General features: G+C 42.3%; 1 protein-coding gene across 2 annotated transcripts in view; it reads right to left on the bottom strand.

The window, feature by feature from the left end:
• DRC8 (dynein regulatory complex subunit 8) overlaps window positions 1-8,416 on the bottom strand; it is a 30,338-nt gene extending 21,922 nt beyond the window's left edge. Inside the window, exons 1-2 of one of the 2 annotated variants that reach the window (XM_080342344.1) lie at window positions 8,300-8,336; window positions 2,016-2,102 (exon numbers count right to left, since the gene is read on the bottom strand). In XM_080342344.1, the coding sequence (XP_080198470.1) occupies window positions 2,016-2,102; window positions 8,300-8,327 (115 nt within the window). In that variant the 5' untranslated portion in view covers window positions 8,328-8,336. Of the gene's footprint in view, window positions 1-2,015; window positions 2,103-8,299 lie in introns of both variants that reach the window. The other variant, XM_080342345.1, reaches the window with a different exon arrangement.
• Window positions 8,417-20,083: the final 11,667 nt, after the last annotated feature.

Genomic DNA, 20,083 nt, shown 5'->3' with positions numbered 1-20,083 from the left:
AGACTTCAATTTTCTCAAACCTCTGCACTAGCAGACATTTGATGAGTGATCCTTTTTGTTTTCTTTTTTCTTTTTTGCTGGGACAGTATGGAAGGAGTGTGTCCCACCTTCACTGTACAAAACAAATCTGGGATTTGGTCTACATCTACCAAAGAAATGAAGGTACAGTGGCTGGCTGGCTGGCATGACCACACACCTGAGATGTAGCATGCATCACGTTCCGCATCAAAGCAATTAAGATGAGACAGACCCTGGCAGGGATTCCTGATCTGCTGGAAGCCCAGGCAGTGGCCCATAGCAGCACTGAGCTGAGACAGGCTAGTCCAGGCCTTGGAAATGCAGGTGTGCAGGCTGGGGCCAGGGTTTGGCTATGGCACTACATTCTCCTGCTGATGAAGTGTTCTGGAACCAGCAGCATGCCCAAAAAAAAAAAAAAAAAAGTCAGAAAACCACAAGCTGGCCTAATTCAGGTTAAAATTGCAAGACATTCTGACGTTTTCTAGTGAGTAATTTGTAAGCCATGCTACGGCATTCCTTTGCAAGAAAAATGGCCCAGCAGAGGCCGCCATTCCCTGCCCCACTGGTGGAAGGAAGGCAGCAGCCCTTCCATCTGGGAATGGCAACACAAGGCAGATTCTCACATGCACAGTATCACAGGCAGGTTTTCCGCCCTCTCTGTGGACCGGTCACGATGACACTGTGTGGGAGGATTACCACCTGTAAATAGCAGAGAAGTGCACAAGCAAATACTTGGCACCCAGCCCTCCTCCAGCTCCAACTTACTGTTCCACTGCTGCTCCAAGGACTGCATGTAGCTCCACCTGGCTACAGCTCTGAGCTCCTCCTGCCACCTCCCACAGTCCCCCTGGCTCCTCAAGTACCACACAGTTAGTGCCCACGGATAAGCACCTTGTCTGTGTGAGGTCACAGCTCTGTACTGAACCTTTCCCTATAGATAGAGCTTATAGATTTTTATCACCCTAAGCACAAAGTCCCTCTGAGCTCTGAAGCAGTCAATAGTGAGAGCCAATGCCCTGATCTGACCTTCTTAAGCGCATTACTCCTTGTACCCCAACTGACTGTCACCCCTGCATTAAATAGTGCAGGGTCATGCTGTGAGCTTTAGTTCCACAAGGGTTGCAGATTATTACTTTGAAAGCAGCATGCAAAAGGACTCCCAGGAAGAAACATGTACCCAGATTGGACCTAAGAGGTCTCCATTATGACCTAGACTTCAGCCAGCCAAGTACATCATCATTTTGCAGCTACTCAAGCAGTGGCTGAGTCTGACTTCACGAAGCCTGGAGCTTCATAAGCCAAAGCAGCAAGTTTTGAGTAATATCACCCACCCTGACCATTTGCACAGCTCCAGTTCTGACAGCAATGCTCTTCTAATGCTAGCTGGCGCCCACAGACAAGCTGCCAAATAGTTACCATTGCGTGCAACCAACACTGAGGGCAGTGAGACAACCTGCTTTGTCACACTAACTTGCAGCATGATGGGGGAAAGCCCTTTCCTTTTGATATAAAGATTTTCTGTTCCAAGCAGAGGATGTGGACCTATACCTCCAGTCATCCAAAGAAAGCAAAGAAGTCTATGCATAGATCTGTGTTGTCCCCTGTAGGCCTGTGATTCACAGATAATATACAATTAATATCTTATACTTCTCTTGAGGAAAGCCACAATGCTATCCTTCCTACAGAGAAGTGAAAGAAATGCCAGCGCTTGATGTTTGTTAGCCTGCAAAAAATAATTGTGACACTATTTTTAACGTCAATACTGCCTGCATGCAGGCTCCCTTTCCATAAGACAGAGATAAGCTCAGCATAAATCTCCATTAGGGATGTCTTGCACATCCCTGAAATCCCAGCTCTGGCAGTTGTACCAGTCAGCAGTCCTGTTGCAGCTCAGAGCTGTCAAAACCAGTAATCTCCATTGTTCCAATTTGTTCCGTATCTTTCATCTCAGCCACACCTGGGATATAATGAAACAGTTATGTCTAGCCCATACTTACATTCTCTTTCATCACCAACAGCAAACTGTCCTGTGAGGATAAATAACTCTCCTGGCGATGCTGAGAGTCTTGCTGTACCTCCAGCTGCTGCTGAAAAGGAAGAGCTCACACAGGCTGCGACACCAGCAGAACAAAGCCCATGCTGGCGTGCTGTGTGGTCGCAAAACGCATTTGTCTCTGTTTTTCCCACACTCTCCACAGTGCTGGCCCCAGAAGCGGATGGCAGAGTCACAAAGGACAACTACAACACTCAAAGCCTGTCACACATATTCACCACACCAAGCTCCACCGAAATGCAGCAACACACGCACTGCCATGTGCCCCACAACAGCAGCTCACTCTGCCAATGCTGCAGAACGGCCCCAACACAACACTCGATAACTCATCACACGTACATCTCATTGCACATGTGGCAGCACCCAACATCTTGTAAACTGAATATGCCTGCTAAACTGCCTCTGCACACTGATTGCTCAAGTGGTCAGGAAACAGAATCAAGTGGATTGTTAAGGAAATTTGTGGATAAATGGATATGGATACTAGTGCTCTTAAAATTTATTTATTTTAAACATAAGCCATTATAAAGTTTAACTACAGCACCACAGTAGCACTGCTAGAATACAGCCACTTGTAAACATTCTTCATTTGAAAAAAATATTGTCTAAAATATAACACGAGAATGTGGCGTTTTAAATATGACTTTTAATAGATGCCGTTATTACTTAACATATCGCAAGCCCTTTAATTTGCCTGACATGGTGTCAAGTGAGTTAAAAAAAGCCCCAAGAGCTTCTACACTGGTTCCAATTCTGTCTGCACTATGGAGTGAGGGCTTTGACCAAGCAAAGGAAGACTGTTACTGTGAAACAAAATGGCAGGGAACTACAAAGGCTTGCTGCAGCAAGGCTAGCTTGCTGCTTGTTTTTTAAGGAGCTGTCTTGAAAGTATCACTTACAGTGCTAAATCACTTTCTTTACATATCGTGAATGAATATGAACCTCCAATTTTCTTTTTGTTTGCCTAAGAGGAATATTCTGAATTTGAACAGCATTTCAGCTGACAAATATAAGACATTTACATTTATCATCCATGGGGAATAAGATTTATTTCTATAACCATTTGAAGTAAGGTAAGCTAAAGGAGAAAGCTGGCAAACAGTGAAAAGAGGATACAAGCTATTCACAGCTAAATTTCAGAATTCATCTCTTAATTTTAAACCTGACCATCAGCAGTAACAGTCCAGAACGTTCTGTGACCTTACACCAGTGACACAACAATCCTGATCATTTTTAAGATGGAGCTCAGTAAACTTTTGACAGTGATGGTTGTATACAACCCCAGGCTGGACACAAGGAAACCCCTTCCAATCTTAAGTTCATTGGGGTTTGCACATACTACCCATATCTATGTAGCACGGAAACAGGAAGGGTGTCACACTAAGACAACACAGACTCCCAATTTTTTGGTAATGGAGGTGATATACAATTAAAGATCATTTACAAAAATACCTCCAGAGACTTGTCAGGTGGCACATAATCCAGTATCAAAAGCTGCGGGGGCCAGAGGTAGGTTTGGGGACCTCCTGCCCTTTACTGTGCCAACAGCTTTTGTCCCTGCGCCAGGTACCTGTGAGCTCCGTGCAGGGAGCTCCTTGCTTCCCCAGCCACCTCCTGCAGCACCCCTATCCCATCTCACACAATGAACCAGCATCTGTTCACACAAACTAAAGGTATTCCTAATTTTTTTTCTTTTTTTTTTAAAAAAGCCCCTCAGATCTCAGAATAATGAGTATGTAGACATGTAAATTCTTAATAACATGTTAACTATTGTTGGAAAGATAATTTGTGGGAGTTCTCCAGTTCCCTGTCAGCACTGTGTATCTGCTGGTTGGCATTGTTTAAAAGACAAAAAAGTTTAAAGCCTTTCTGCACACCAGCCAATTTTTTATTTAATAAGTCAGCTACAAGTAGAGCCAAACCAAAAAACTTCTGCCGTTTTATGCACCATGGAAACAAGAAACCTGTCAATCTGCAATTACCTATTCTACATCCATTTGAGATCAACTTTTACTGCAGGAGTATAGCCAAGAGGATCAGATCTACAGCCTGCATTTGTCCATGGGAGATGGACATAATTTATTTTTTTGTTTCAGCCTCAAATAAGTGTGGATATTAAAACATAACTCAGATTGATGTCAAGGTGCGTGTTAAACTGCATTACAGTCTAATAAAAGCTATAAACTTTTCTCCTCAAATTATTTCTCACAGCAATGTCAACAAGAGGATATAAAAATATTCATAGTGCTCATCTGTAAATCCCACTGTGATAAAACCACACACTGATTTCCTAAGTGATATCATACATTCACATTTTCTTCTAGAGTTGAAATATTCCTTGCTTGAGCCCTATGAAAGCTACTTATTTTTAACGATTCATACTGTTATTTTTTTCATAAATGCAACACTGCCACTTTTAAAATGAGAGATAATTTGTCTGATGGACCACTTTAGCCTGAAGGTTTATTCTGAGTGTTTAATCCATAGCTTTTGTACCTTTCAAATGCTGATGCTTATTTGTGAAACCCTCAAAAACACATTTTAAAATCCTTAATTTAGCAAAACTCTTAAATGTACTCATGTGCTTAAGCATCATGTGCATCATATTATCCCATTCAGCGGGATTCCCCAAAGCCATACACAGCTTAAGCGCTTTTCTGTGTCAGGTTTGAAACCCTCACGTTAATTAAGCAAGCTCCAAGCAGAATTAATGGTTACAAGCGCCTGCAGTGCTCGCGGCAGCTCCAAGGCTCGCTCAGCTTGGACAGGCAACTTTACTAAAATAGAGGGAGCAGCCATAGCACATTTTCAACACCTACAGCGATACAGAATCCCAGCAGAGCCAAGTGACACGCAGAGGGAAGCTTTAGATCCTACCTCCATACGCAGGAGGATTTGGCAGAGCAGGTGATGTAGGAGCAACTCTCCTTGCAAGAAGGTAGTAGTTGAATGGGTACATAGCTAGTTCTTACCAAACGTAAACTCCTGTAAATCTCTAATTTCACCAGCATGCCAGGCAGCAAACCAGGGTAGCTAAAGTGCAGATGTATCTGTATGACTGAACACACCGTTATTGTATTTACATAAGGCACTAAAATTGGGGTGAAAACTATTTCCCATCTCCACTAACAACATCCATGTGACTGTTTCATAAGTGGGGAAGGGGATCTGTGAGGCCTGATTACATATAGCAGCTGCAACTCAAAATGCCCAGAACAACTACTGATCATTTACCAGGGAAAACCATAATTGTGGAATGGTTATTCTCCATCTCCGCAGGTCTTTGCATCAGAAACAGGTATCTTTCTGAAGGACATCTGTTATCCAGAACTAATTATTCAGTTTCATATGGGCTTAAGTGGGTGAAACAGGAACTCAGACTAGTTAATATACTTCCTTTTGGATTAAAATTCATGAGTTATTAATTGCATTTTAAATATGCACTAACTGGCACAAAGAATATGGTCGTAGAAAAACTCTAATACTGATAAATTACATAACATTACCCTAGTGATAAAGGAGCACCAAGCACTCTCTCCTTTATGTACTTTCACGTGACTTCTTAAATCCCAGCTGGAGAAAAATATGTCTTGTCTTCTGTTTAGTTCTACTTCAGGCACTAACAGTCTGACATTTTGCTTTCAGGTTCTAGTGACATCATTTTTGAGATCAGAGATACTAAAACTTCGAAAATCTGACATGTCAAATTACAAAGAAGGTATCCGAGAGCAAATGGAGGAACAGACAGATTGAATTAAGTAGCACAAAAAGGGAAAGCAACAGAATGATAGGAGGGGAGAAACAGTCAAATATACAGAAGAGAAAGATTAAGCAAGCAATCTAGCACAATCAGATGGGTATGAAGAAAAACGTTAAACAATGTTGAATGCAGAAACATAAGCATATAAATGCATACATAAAACATGTGGCTACAGACAGTATGGGCATGTTCCCACTAACACTTATGCACATACAAGATTTTATTCACAAGAATTGCTTATGTTAGAGGGTAATACTCATGTGAGTAACATGATGTACAAGAGGTTGCAGGATGTGGCCTTTCGCTATTTTTCCTTATGTACATGTTGTACATCTGTAAAACATGTAAGCAGGAATTTTAACTTGAAGAAGACAAAACTTCGAAATAATAGGACCTAAGGGAAGCCTTTACCATGAAAGCTCATGGAACTGCAGTTCTACAAAAATCCTAAAGACTAATTATTTGACAATACAACTAATGTTATTGTTCTGTTTGAAGCATAATAAAGTAAAATTTGCAGTTTGCATAGATATAGAATGCTTGTTGGAAGAAAGCATGATGCATGTGTGCATCTAGAATTGGAGAATCTTAATTAACCCACTAACTACTCTCTGCAAGAAGACTAATAACAACTCTGAAATGGGTGTGACTTAATTCTTATAGGCCTGTTTCTGCAGTTTAATGAGACTGTTAGCTTACCTCAACCCAAACTGTGTTTATAATAATAGGGTATCTTTATAGGACAATAAGCAGACTATGATTCTCATGAGTGACAGAAGTCAGATTCCTTGTTTGTGTGATACAGGTTATTATACTCATTCTACAGATAGGAAATCAAAGCCCAGTATGTCACTTTCCATGAACCATCCAGAAGTCTGGGAGGGCCAGGAATGGAGTTCATGGGTCAAGCTGGGATGGGGTGACAACACAATTTTACTCTAGAAGATGACATCTGATACTCTATTTGGAATAGTGTTTTACAAGACGTTAAAAAACATGAAGTGTAAAAAAATCAATAAAAAAGACAAGACTCTCTTTAGTCATACAATACAATAGTTAAACTAAATAATAATAATAACTTAAAATAATAATTAAACTTATTCATACAATAATTAAACTTATTACAAAGTATTCTCACTTTGAAACTATAAAAACAGCATTAAAAGCCACTAATCAAGCAATCAAGACTTCATGAACTTCCTTCTCCAAGAGTTTCTGCCTGTGGATTGACGAAACGGTGCAAAATCTCAATATCATACATATGGGTGCCCAAAACACATGGAGCCAGAACTTCCCAGTATTACTGTTATCCTGCCAGAACACCAGATTCCCTTTCCTCAGATGGTTCAGCAGACTTCTAGGCTGTTATCCTATCACATCTATCCACCTCTGCCAGAACTGTGCCCCAGCTTCATTTGCAAAACTGGAAAGATGCAGAAAATATGCTTTGACAAGACTAAACAAAGATGAATAACAATATAAAAGAAATAATACTTTTAGAACAGTCCTCACTGAACCTACATCAGTCTAATTTCTTAATTTCTGCAAGATATCTATGCTGCAAAGTGCATACTAGAAATACTTCCATCAAAAACAAATTACATATTCAGTAACATCCACAGCAACTATTTATACAGGACTTTTCGATCAAATATATTTGGGCTTTTTTTCCTAAATAATATGAAATAATCCATTATTTAGATTATTTCAAATACAATGTTTGGAATTTGCAAACTGTTACAACACACACAAGTTTACTTATGCAAAGGATGGCTTTTAGAAGTCACAATACTGTGGGTTTTAGAAGAAGCACGCTTTCCTTGAAATGACAGCTGAAAATCCTTGCAGAAGGAATTACCTTTAGCCTGTAAAACACAATTTCTGGCAACGCTCCCTAAAGCAGAACACTCTTGCCTCTAAGAATAAGGCACGGTGCTATCAGCAGCACTGGTTACTTTGTCCCTGGCAGAGGGAGCCCGGTGCCGGCAGAAATGGCAGCGAGGGGCCGTGCCCAGCCGGCTCCAGCCGCCCCGCACGGGGAGGCCGCGCTGCCCGCTGCGGGCGCTCCCTGCGCGGCCGCACCGCCCCGAGGCCGCCAGCGCCGCGCCCATGGCCGGCGGGGGCACCGGCTCCCGTGGCGCGGAGCGTGGGCGAGAAGCGGCTCGGCCTGAGGCGGGGCGGCCACCCGGAATGGGAGAGAGGGGCAGGGGCTTTGTGTGTAAATACACGCGTGTGCGGGCATTCATATGTATATATACACATCCACATCCACATATATGTGTCGGTGGTTGTCCCTCTGCCATCCTGGCACCAACCCCGGGGAAACGCAGACCCCGCCGGCCGCCGCCTCTCTCCCCGCCAGAGGCCGCGGCGGGGCGGGCCCCACTGAGCCGGCCGCGGCCCGGCCCCCCCGCCAGCCCTCCCGCACGTCCCGGGGGCTGGAGGCCCGGGGCCCGGCCCGGCCTTACCCTGGCTGTCCCACTCCTTCTCCGCCATGGCAAGCAGCCCCGCGCCGTCGCCATGGCGACGCGGGCCTGGCCGGGTCTTCTCCTGCCGCCGCCGCTTCTCTTCGCAGCGGCCGCGGGCCGGGCCGGGCCGGGTCGGAGCAGGCCGGGCTGAGCTGACAGACGCAACCACCTTCCCTCCGCCCTAGAAGGCTCGTTCCTTGCGGGCTCGGCGGCCTGCTAAGGCACAAAGCGAGCGAAAGGTGCTGGAAGCAGCTTGCTGGGGGCTCTGCGTGCCGGCCTCGGGTACTGCACCGGGCAGGCAGCCGCGGCCGCAGTCACCCCAAAACGTCCATTAGGCCCAGAACGCGGACCCCAGTGCGGAGGCCCAGCCCCGGCCTGCTCCCCAGTGCCAGCCGCGCAGGGGCTTGGGGAGCCACCCACGTTGTGCTCAGGAGAGGGAGAACATGCCGAACCCCGCACCTGGGCTAGGGAGCTGGGGCCGGTGCGGCACGGCGCTGCCCCTGCCGCCAGGCCCCGCTGAGCCTCCTGAACCCGCCACTTCACAGCGCTCCGTGCCTTTTAAAAATAGAGCCTTCCCAGCCATTGCAGAGATTTCTGCGTATCTGATCTTTAGAAAGTGAAAGAACATTTTATCCTAAATACCATTGTGCCAAAACAGCTAAAATATTCTGTCTCAGTGATATTAAATAAAACTCTGCAGTTTAAATTTAGCTGTGTGTTTTAGCAGACGTGCTTGCGATGCCTGGTTCTTCTGACTCTAAAACAACTGTGAAAGTAGAGAAAATATAAATATTAATATTTCAGCAAGATGCAACCATATATTCATAGAAAATAAATATTTATGAAGTTCTTAGAACTAAAACATTGTCCTTGCCACAGCAGATGCTTGCTTGTCAGATGTTAAATTTTTGCAAAGCCCATGTGAATGACCCCTCCTCACACCCTCACCTACACCTCTCAAACAGTTGTGATGTTCTCAGTGTTCATGGAAGCTTGAAATTTAAAAAGGAAAAATAAAAATCACAACCCAAATAGGGCTTATTTGCTTTTACAGAATCACTTTTTATGACATTTTAACACTTGCTGTTTGCCTGAAAGCCACTTATTTCTGTGTTTGTATTGAATGTGGCTCAGAGTAAAGAGGGTATAATACAGACCCAAGAGAATACATCCTTACTCTGCTGGGAAGACAGCTGATTATGCTCTCTAATAAAGCTGATCCTTCTGAAAGGTTATCTACAGATTTGAACAGTTTATTAAAGTAACTAAATACTTCAAATTACACGTTTGACTACCGGAGTAGCATGGATTTGTTTCCTTTCAAATTGATAACAAGTTTTGGTGAGAACAGCATGGCAGCCAAAGTTAGAGGATACAGCAGCAGCAGCAGCAGAAGGAAAGGCCCTTATCTTTTAGTCTTACAGGGGTCCCATTTCTTGTTCCCTCAGCCCCTCCAGACAGAAAACCTCTGTCTTTCCTGGTTGTAGATCTATGGTGGTGGATCAGTCACTTGTCTGAAACTGAAGAAAAGTGTGAAATACATTATTTTGGCAAGGACGGAGCTTTTGTATCTCTTCTCTCCCCTACTCCAAATGTGGCATTTCATGTTCTTGAGTATTGTGCCTAGCATTAGATTTCTTACATAATTTTCCCGATCACCTGATTCATCGTAGGACATTTACAGCTCTTCTACAAATGCTACACTAATTCAAAGTGTTTACCACATTTCCCTAATAAAAGCTTTAAAAAAATCCTGTCTAGTCATTCAAAATATGAACAACATTCAGCTTTTAAATAGATACAAATATTACCTATTGTGTGCATTTCCTGAGATTCTTGCGCTTTTACAGTAGCCTTCGAATGGAAGTGAGTGACTGCAAATGTGACGTGACAGGACAGTAGCTCCACTCGGGCCACTACCTTTAACATCTTCCCAGTAATTTCACCAGGGCTTGCACTTGGCTTTCCTCACCACCATGTCCTATCTGACACACACGTGTCTTTGTTTTGGTAACGAAAGCAGTGTGCAAAAGCCAACCAAACACGGGGAAATCATGAAGTACACAACAGCTACGACACGTTTTGTTTGCCACATCTACATCCCATCGTAGCCGCTGACTCTGGCCCTCAGGAGCTGCTATTATGCAATAGCTACTCGGGGAAAGCATTGTTCCAAGTATGTAAAATTATTGGTCAAGTCCTGCACATTTGTACTCGTTAAGTTTGATACTGGTAGCCTAGCTGCAGAATCTTTTGTGACTTACAGCTAACAGTAATTTCAGTAAACAGTATTTTACACTGTCCCACCTGTTTTGTTGATATTCCACTCAGGACAATTCCTGTAGATGAAAGGACTTCGTTTGCATCGTCTGCTCCAGCCTGGAATTTCCTTTTGCTTTCAATATCTTGCAGCCAAGTGTCAGCACCTGTTTCCCCTTCTTCCCCCAATTCCTGACACACGGAGCTTTGGTATCTTCCCTGTCTCCAGGAGCAGAACAAAATGTGGAATAAGAAAGCACTTCAAAATAAGAACTCACTGCTTTAAAATTTCCTGGCAACATGTATTGAAAAATCTATGTAGGAAAAAAAAGGTTAACAATTATAATGCAGATAAAATATTGGACCTGAACCACATGACTTCGAACTTAATGCACAGACATCTCAAACCATGGATATGAGTGGGCTGAAAAAACTAATAGCATTTTGGCACAGAAAAGTACAAAAGGAAACCCAGAACTACTAATTCAACAGCTTGAAATATCAGCTGCTGCATACAAGATCTTTAAAGAGCTCCTCTGAAGCGAACATACCCTTTTAAACTTGTAATTTTTCATTTAAAAAATGTCAGAAAATATCTCAGGGAAAATACGGAAAAATACAGCACTGTTGATATAAAGCCTGAATCCACTGAAGTCTAATAGACGTAAGGTACCTTTGCCCCTGCACCTAATTTCATCACACACATTCCTCTCAGCTATCAGGGTCCTGTCACACATTTTGTGTATTTTCCATGCATATGTTCAGAAATTTTGTTCAGCAATGAAAAACAGCTCTAAAATGGGAAAAGTGATGTAAAAGATAAAGCAGCTCAAGGAGGTATAATAACATTCTACAAAGCAGTGTCCCCACATGGCTTCAGGTTTGCAGCTTTTGGACAAACCTTTGCTCTGAACACTTGCTGGAGACCTTCACCAGAGAACTCCCTCTGTGGGTCCTTGGGGACCATGTCACTGAAGGCACAAAGAAGCGTATGCATGTGCCCTTCACAGAGAAAGTAAGTGAATAGCTATGGTTCTGAGACAAGAGTCTGTCTGTAGCTCCTCTGTAGCTAAATGGGTCCAGACCTGGCACCTGGGAGGTGTTTCCATGTCGCAGTACTCTTTCTCACCAATATAACCCCAGCGACCCTAGTGCATTTGGCATCTCCATTTCACTCTTCCTCTGGGATCAGCAGGTGATCTGAGTGACTCAGAAACGGATTCTTCAAAACAGAGTATTATCTAAATTATTATCTGTTCACGCAAATGATACACAACAACCAGATAAAAATGAGAAAAATACTCCATCATTCCTTGCCTATGCTGTATCTTTCCCTTCCGATTTTGGGTAAACTACACTGAAAGCAGCTACCTCGTTATTTGATGTGTGGGAGGGAAGACAGCCTTTCTCTGGCTTGTTCTGCTGCTGCAGACCTTGATCCTATGCTTGGACCACATGAAGACAAGCCTAACAGAGTGGGTAGGGACAGACAAATAGGCATGCCCACCCTTATTTGCTCTACCACTGACCTCTTCCAGGTGGCTGGTATTTTCTTATTAACCTTATTTGTCATCATTTTGTTTTCTCGTTGTAAAACTGAAGTCCTCCTGCACTGACCTACAGAACAGCAAAAAAACACATGGATTGGCAAGGGGGTTCCTTTATTTTTCATATAGGTAATAAAACTAGAAGCCCAAAATCGAATCTCTTAAATAAAATGTCAGAATATGATTCCTTGAGACATTTGGAGTTCACCAATGATGAAAGGGGAGGATCCAGCTCTTTCTTCAAGTCTCGCGCTTCCTTCTCTTCTGCTGGCTGCACAACTTCCTTCTACCTTGTGCTGGCTCTGCCCTTCATGGAGAGCAGGTATGAGTCACTGAAGCAGCAAAAAAATAATCCATCAAAAAGTGAATAGTTTTTTGCCATATTAAGAAATTCGGTAAAGGGTCTGACAAGCATCTGAATCAGCACAGCCAGGAAGTTGGACCATGCAATTAGAAGTGATGGAGAAATAGGGAGGAAGGCAGGAAGGGTAAGATGTTCTTTTAGAGGGAGATGGCTCAGTGGTTGGCTGAGTCTGTAAGTAAAACACAGGAGGAAGGAAAGGGAAAAAATAGGTTTGAAGACTGCTTATAATAGCAGCATCTCAAATCCTCTCAGCCCATGGGATGGCTTTGGAACTGTACTGGCAAATCTCTCTTGCTGCTCATATACAGCTACAATCCTATGGATCTTTAGCTGCTCCTATTCAGCTTCAACAAAGCTGCATCTAAGGAAAAGTGACTGAACATGCATTAAAAATGAGTTACTAGGAAAAAGGAAGCATTTATTTCCCTCAGCAGTATTCCTCAATGTCAAGGAGCTACTGGCAGTGCTCGGCCTCTGGGACTATGCCTAAAGAGCTGCAGCAGAAAAAAGCTCTCACTTTTATTTCTAAGTGCCAGGATGCTGTTCCTCATCCCACCCAGGCACAGAAATGGCCCTAGAGATCTACATATTTTAACCTTCAGACTTTATTACCATTAATTATATCTAGAAGTGAAGCCAGGATCCCTGAGAACACAGTGACAGGAACAGAACACAATCATCCATCTGCCTAGCAACACAGGTTGCCATGAGTATTTCTTCTCATGCTCCACAGGCAGCGGGGGCTCACCACTGAACACCGAGCCAAGTTCAAGGGCCGCAGACTGGTAAAGAAAGCCTGCTTCCTCAAAGGAAGACCTTGGTTTCCATATCCAAGATATCTGTGTTCCTCTGCAACCTGGAAGGTGTCAGCCAGCAGCCTGAAATTCAGGAATGAGGGACCTCTGGACCAGCAAAATGTCATCAGTGGAACTGCTCCTGCAAGAGACAAAAGCAATGACATTGGCAACATGAATGCAAACTCCATTCTTCCTTTCTCTGTTTCTTTTCATAAAGTTATTTGCACATGTTTCAATACCATGCAAAAAAATTCCCAGATAACATATTATCAAATCCCTGAGTTTACATACTTAGGAAGAAAAGAAAAAAACCATGAGTGGTCCTGAATACATGGAAATACTCTTTACTGGCCCTAGCTCAGAAAGTCCTGGAATCACAAACCATTTGTAGCAGGCTGACAGAAAAAATATTCAATATACCCATTTCCTTGGTTCTCCACTGTGTACCTGCTTTATGCCTCACTAGAAGAAAGGATACTCAAAGTGGTAGACCTTGGATATTACCCAGAAGGCTCATTTTGGTGTTCTTAAAAAAGCAAAGGACTCTTTGATTGTTGTTTAATATTTATGGGAGGCCCTGTAATAATGTAGAGATATATGAGAAAAACACAAAATCATAGGTTTCAAACTGACATTTGGACAATCACAACTGAATGAGAATGTTGAACACTGGAATTGTGTTTATGTTACAAAGCTAGTCTTTAAAAAAAGTTCTTATTTTGTTATTTGTTACATGATAACATTAAAATTAAGGGTGTAAAGGCCATAGCATGGGTAAATTGGCCCACAGTATATTTTACAAAGCCATGAGTTGCGACACAGGACTTTGGGATGAGTGGTGGAACTAAGGATGTGTAAATGATCATATATGGTACTGAATCGATTTATATGAGGCATGATATAGTACTTTTTAATAGTTAGGAAAATTCTCCTAGCACATGAGTAGCAGAATTACTTTCTTTCAGATCATCTGTCAAGATTATTTGGGCATGGAGATGTCGCTGTACTCACTAGGTTAGTAATAATCAAAACCAAAATCAACCTGGGTATAAGAAAACCCATCAATTTAAGCAGTTAAGATTTTTCTGTTTTCTTCAGAATGCAAGTCATGGTTTAACCCCAGCCAGCAACTAAGTCCTACACAGCCTCTCACTCATTCCCCTCTGGTGGGACGGGGGAGAGAATCAGAAGAGTAAAAGTGAGAAAACTCACTTTTAAGGACAGTTTAATAGGCAAAGCAAAAGCTGCGCACACAAGCAAACCAAAACAAGGAATTCATTCAGTGCTGCCCATGGGCAGGCAGGTGTGCAGCCATCTCCAGGACAGCAGGGCTCCATCACATATAAGTTACTTGGGAAGACAAATGCAATCACTCCAAATGTCCTCCTGTTGCTCTTTCCTCCCCCAGCTTTATACTGAGCATGACATCATATGGTATTGAACATCCCTTTGGTCAGTTGGGGTCAGCTGTCCTGGTTGTGGCCCCTCACAACCTCTTGCACACCTCCAGCCTACTTTCTGGTGGGGTGGTGTGAGAAGCAGAAAAGGCCTTGGTGCTGTGTAAGCCCTGCTCAACAGTGACTAAAACATCCCTGTATTATTGTCCTGGTTTCGGCTGGGACAGAGTTAATCTTCTTCCTAGGAGCTGGTATGGTGCTGTGTTTTGGATTTAGTATGAGAAGAATGTTGATAATACACTGATGTTTTGGTTGTTGCCAAGCGATGTTTATACCAAGTCAAGGACTTTTCACAAGAAGCTGGGAGGGAGCAAAGCCAGGACAGCTGACCCAAGCTGGCCAGAGGGCTGTTCCTTACCATGTGGTGTCATTCTCAGTCTATAGACGGGAGTGGACTGGGGAGCAAGTTGGGAACGAATGGGCTATTGGCAGGTGGTGAGCAATTGCATTGTGCGTCACTTGTTTTGTATATTCTATTATTACTATTATTATTATTATTATTATTATTATTATTATTATTATTATTATTTTATCTTCCTTTGCTGTCCTATTAAACTGTTCTTATTTCGACCCACCTTTGTTTTGATTTGGTTTTGTTGTTTTTCCTTTCCGATTCTATCCTCCATCCCACTTGGATGATGGGGAGGGTGTGCAAGTGGCTCCATGGTCCTAGTTGCTGGCTGGGGTTAAACCATGGCAATTATTAACACTGTTTCCAGCACAAATCTAAAACATAGCCTCATATTGGCTACAATTTATTATAAAAAAAAAAAAAATCTAGACCATATGCTTCAGAAGGTAATGTTTGGATAATTTACGTAGCATTATCCTGTTAAATCTACAGTAGGACAGTAAGGGAGAAAATCATATTCTCTAACAAGTCCCATTAACTTAATGTGTTCAGAATTTCCCTTTACAAGTCTGACCCCACTACCTCCTCCTGTTAACTTCAGAATTTCAGTGGGAATAAGGTTAAGGTCTGTGGAACTGATCATAATTTGATTCACAATTTATTCATCTCCACTGACACAAATGGTACAGGATTAAGACCAGTGTTATAGCATAAGCATCACCTCAGTTCTCATTCATCTCAGAGTTTTTTTGTTCAAATGGCTAATTGTGTGGCTAGCTTGTTTTTCCAGGTTTGTGACATTTTCTTATTACTTAAATATATGTGTTAACTTTGCAGATATTAAATTCATTTGCATATTTAAATAATGTTAAGTCTGATATAACTAGAGATAGTGTACAGAGTATGTTTTTTTAAATTTTCCTATATAGACTTATGATTGTAAAATGAAAGTTGCTTTGAAGTAAGAAATATACTTTGTTACTTTAAGGGCAGGGGATGCAGCAGAGGAACAGAACTAAAACACATCCCAGAAATATTTTCTCTACCTTTAGAATAAGAAAGAAATTGAACTCCTGTTTGATTCCCTTGTGAGAGCTGGGGGACTTGATGCACTGTGGCCAGAAGATAGATAACTGTATTAATGAAAATCTAATCTGTGCTCAGAGACTTTTCATGTTGGCTATGAATGTAAAATATTCATACCACAATAGATGGTTACACTGTCAAAAGCTGAAGTTCAGCCAATTTTATCAGGAAGAGTTGACATTTTCTGTATTCTTCATTCTAGGGAACAGGAAAAATAACCCATCAAAACTGCTCCTCCACTTGTAAATTTTGTCAGTGTAGCTATTTAGATATGTCATAAATCTAAACTTAGGAAGTGTTTGTCTACTGAGCCATTTAGACACAGTAACTCGAACTAAGAGAGGTAACCAATACGTTGAATTGGTTGAGTTTTCAGTGTCACTGTGCCAGGGTAAGCATCACCTGCTTTTGTATCACCTTCTCTGCCATGCCCCAAGGATTTGAATCAGTTTAAAAATACTCTTTTTCATTGTTGTGGTTACCAGTTTGTGAGCTGGGTGAGTGCAGCAGAAGGGACAGCCTAGGAACAACTGACTGGGGCTGAGGAAACACAGACCTGCCACCAAACAGCAGCTTGAGACTTTCAGCACAGTCCTCCATCAGTGAATGGAAGGGGCTTTTGGTCCATTGCTGGCTTGCCTTCTCCCAACTCAGATGCCTGCCATCCTGAACTAGCTTCCAGCTGTGCTCCCTTCATGTGGAGGCCACCGAGAAAGCAAAAGTAGGGCTTGAAAAGAGAAGCATCGTAATTTGTTAGGCGAGCTAACAGAGCTGGGGGAAAAAATAAAAGAAAAATAAACCACCACACACTCACACACAGAACATGGACCATATGACCCCCTTTTCAGCTCTGAAATACAAGTTTCATGCCTTCAACAGAGTACAGTGGCCATCATTTTCAAACAAATTTAGCTTTATTATGTTGCATCACTTGGACTATTAGAGTGAAATGGCTAGTTGGTACCTGCAAGGAAAAGGGCATTGTTTGCAAAGGAAGGCATGGTAAGGACATTGGCCTTTGTGGGACGGAAAGACAAGCACTTATCACATGCAGACCCCTAAGGAGTGGGGAAAACTCCAACATGCTAAACTGATTTTAACAGATAGTGTAGACAGATGCAGATAAAGGCATCTTTATCTGCACTTAGAGGCACTTAAATATCCTGATAAAGCCATTTAAATTGTCTTAGAGTTGGACATTCAAAGCTGTATCACTTAAGCATTTATGAGGCTGTTCAGTGAACCACACCAGGGACTGACAAATAACCTGAAAAATAACCCAGGAAAAACAAATGGGCAACAAAGTACTAATGGGTTATTTCCCAGCGAGATAAGTTCTCATTTGCTAAATAGCCACATAAATACTTGCACAGCATAATGTAGGGAGCGACAACTGCTTAAGCCACTGTTGCTGATCAGATAGACTGATCATCCAGAGATCAGTGTGTAAGTTTACTCCAAAATGTAAAGATTTGCAACATTAGGAAAGCTGTGATCAATTACCTGCTCATTTAAGGAAGCTATCAGTAAGACTATGCAGGACAGTGAAAATTGACTACCTAATATATGCATAAGTTTTAAGCTGCTGACTAAACTTTACAAAGTGGGAATGTAAGTTTAATAATCCATCTGAAACTGAGGATCAGTAAACCATAGACAGGTAACTTTTTCCTAGTTTTATGTCATTGGCACCATGATTTACCGCCAGGAATTGGACAGCTGTGTAAATAAACCTAAAAGCAGAATCACAGTGTGAGCCAGTTGTTTTCTTATAATTACTTATTGAAGTATATAATTAAAATAGAACACATCTTTAATCTGTTTTGTATATACTTTTGTGATACAGCAGTATTTATTGTCAGTGCTGTGTACATCATCATCACCTTGAGAGCTATAGTTTCTGTCAGTTTAGATTAACTCAACCAAACACAGAGTCCGAGAAGGAAGGTAGTTTTTAACTAAACCAGATCTGGAAGCCTGAAGACTAAACCTTGCTGCAGTGATTTGAGGCGATACTGTTGTCTCTTGGTGACCTTACTTTCTACTGCCAGCTCTCATGTCCCCCTCTGTAACAGAAGAATCAGGTGGCAATGGGTGTGGGTGCCCCGTACGTCTCCTTCCACCTCGTTTCACCCCAGCCTGGCTGTACAACACAGCATATTTAATACTTTAAATTGATAAACAAAGCTGTGACCCAGGGAGTGATCACACATCCTGTTCTGTCACTTCTCAAGCAGTACAGCTGCTGGGACAGTAAGATCTTAAACTGCTGTAGCTAAACTAGACAAAATCTGCCAGTGAAATTAAGTGTTGTTTCTCTGTTATCAGACCTCAGCTGTGACCCTCGATAAGTCTTTTAACCCCTATTTTTCAAACACTAACACATGTGATTTTGCATTTGTAGTTATTTACAGGATTAAGAACAAACCTCCAAAAGTTCGGAATGCCTTACCTGCAAAGTGATATTGTATCATATATCCATTGCATGTGGGCTGAGTGTTAGTGTTGTATAATTTAGGATATCTTTAAGATAGTATAGAGTATCTTTAAGATAATATTTGTACCTCTCTCCCCATCCCCTTTGCAAGTAGTTTGTCTCTTAGGTGTAGTGTGGAGCATCCAAGACACGTTGAAGATACATGATTGAAGAGAGCACTAAAATTTAGTATTAAAGAGGTGAAGCTGAGGTTAATTTCTAGAAATAAGAAAATGTAGAATAAGAAAATGTGGAGCACGTAGCAAGAAGGGAGGCATATAAGAAGAATGTGGGACCTCAGACAGGTGCATACCCAAGTGCTGAGCCCTTTGAAAACGTTCCCCTTTTGTGTCCTGTGTGCCTCTGTAGGCCTCCAAAGATGCTCCTGGAAGCAGACATATCCTTGAAGCATGGCCTGCAGTCCACCACCACTTCTCCTCTTCCCATAGTGAAATACTTGCATGCTAGGTGCCCAGATTTCACAGAGATGTAGACAGGCCCATGATTCCCAGATCCCAAGCCACTAAATTAGCCACTTTGCTAATCTCTAGCCCAGACATCAGCAAGTTTATCAAGATCAAATAGCAAGGTGGTGCAGTACCATGTCCTCCCTTCTGACTGATGGTCAAATATATACAGCCTTGGTCTCACCAGCAAGCCTGTGTGGCTACAGTAGTCTTTTCACTAAGCACTTTATCTATGAAAGCTTCCAAAATGGCTACCAGAAATCTGTCAGGATGCTCACGAACTGATCTGGTAGCCATGGAGATACACGTGATTCTTCTGATCTAAAATTTCAGAAGTCTGAGAACCTCTTGTTCTCCTAAATGACTCTAGCAGCCAAAATTGTCAGCATATTTTCAGAAGTCCAGTTTCCAGAGTGACTGAAGACCTCCACAGTAAATACGACACAGTCCCAGAAAGGGCTAAAGGAGGTAAGGAGGTTTTCCGTCTTTGTAGGATTACTTTGATTCAATAGTAGAAGGAAGAAGCTGATTTTCAGAGCTCTGTTTTTATCACTTTCCAACCTATATTCAGTGCCATAAAATACCAATGCATAGTTATCAGCCTGAGCTATTGGCTCCTCTATAGATTTGAGAAATGAGAAACAGAGAGGAGAATTTCTGATTTGAGACTTTGAAAGGAGTAAATACCCATCTATTTTTCCTCAGTAGTGGCACTGTTCAGTTATATCAGAGATACAAAGTAAGTGGGGGGGAAAAAAGCGCTCTATAAATTCACAGATCACTCAAAGCTCCAGGCCTGACGTTTGGATCTGCATAAGATCTGGTTGGTTATGAAGGAGCCAGTGCCATTAGCAGCAACTCAATGGTTGATATCGGGAGAATGTCTTCTGCTTTTAAGAGAGCCATCACCAAACTATTTTGGCCATCCTCCCAACATCCTTCAATAGCCTGGTGGATTGCAGCAGACAAGAATTGGTTT

The sequence above is a fragment of the Nesoenas mayeri genome, assembly GCF_963082525.1.
Source record: "Nesoenas mayeri genome assembly, chromosome: 3".
NCBI lineage: Eukaryota > Metazoa > Chordata > Aves > Columbiformes > Columbidae > Nesoenas > Nesoenas mayeri.
This window is presented reverse-complemented; position numbering and strand designations above follow the sequence as displayed.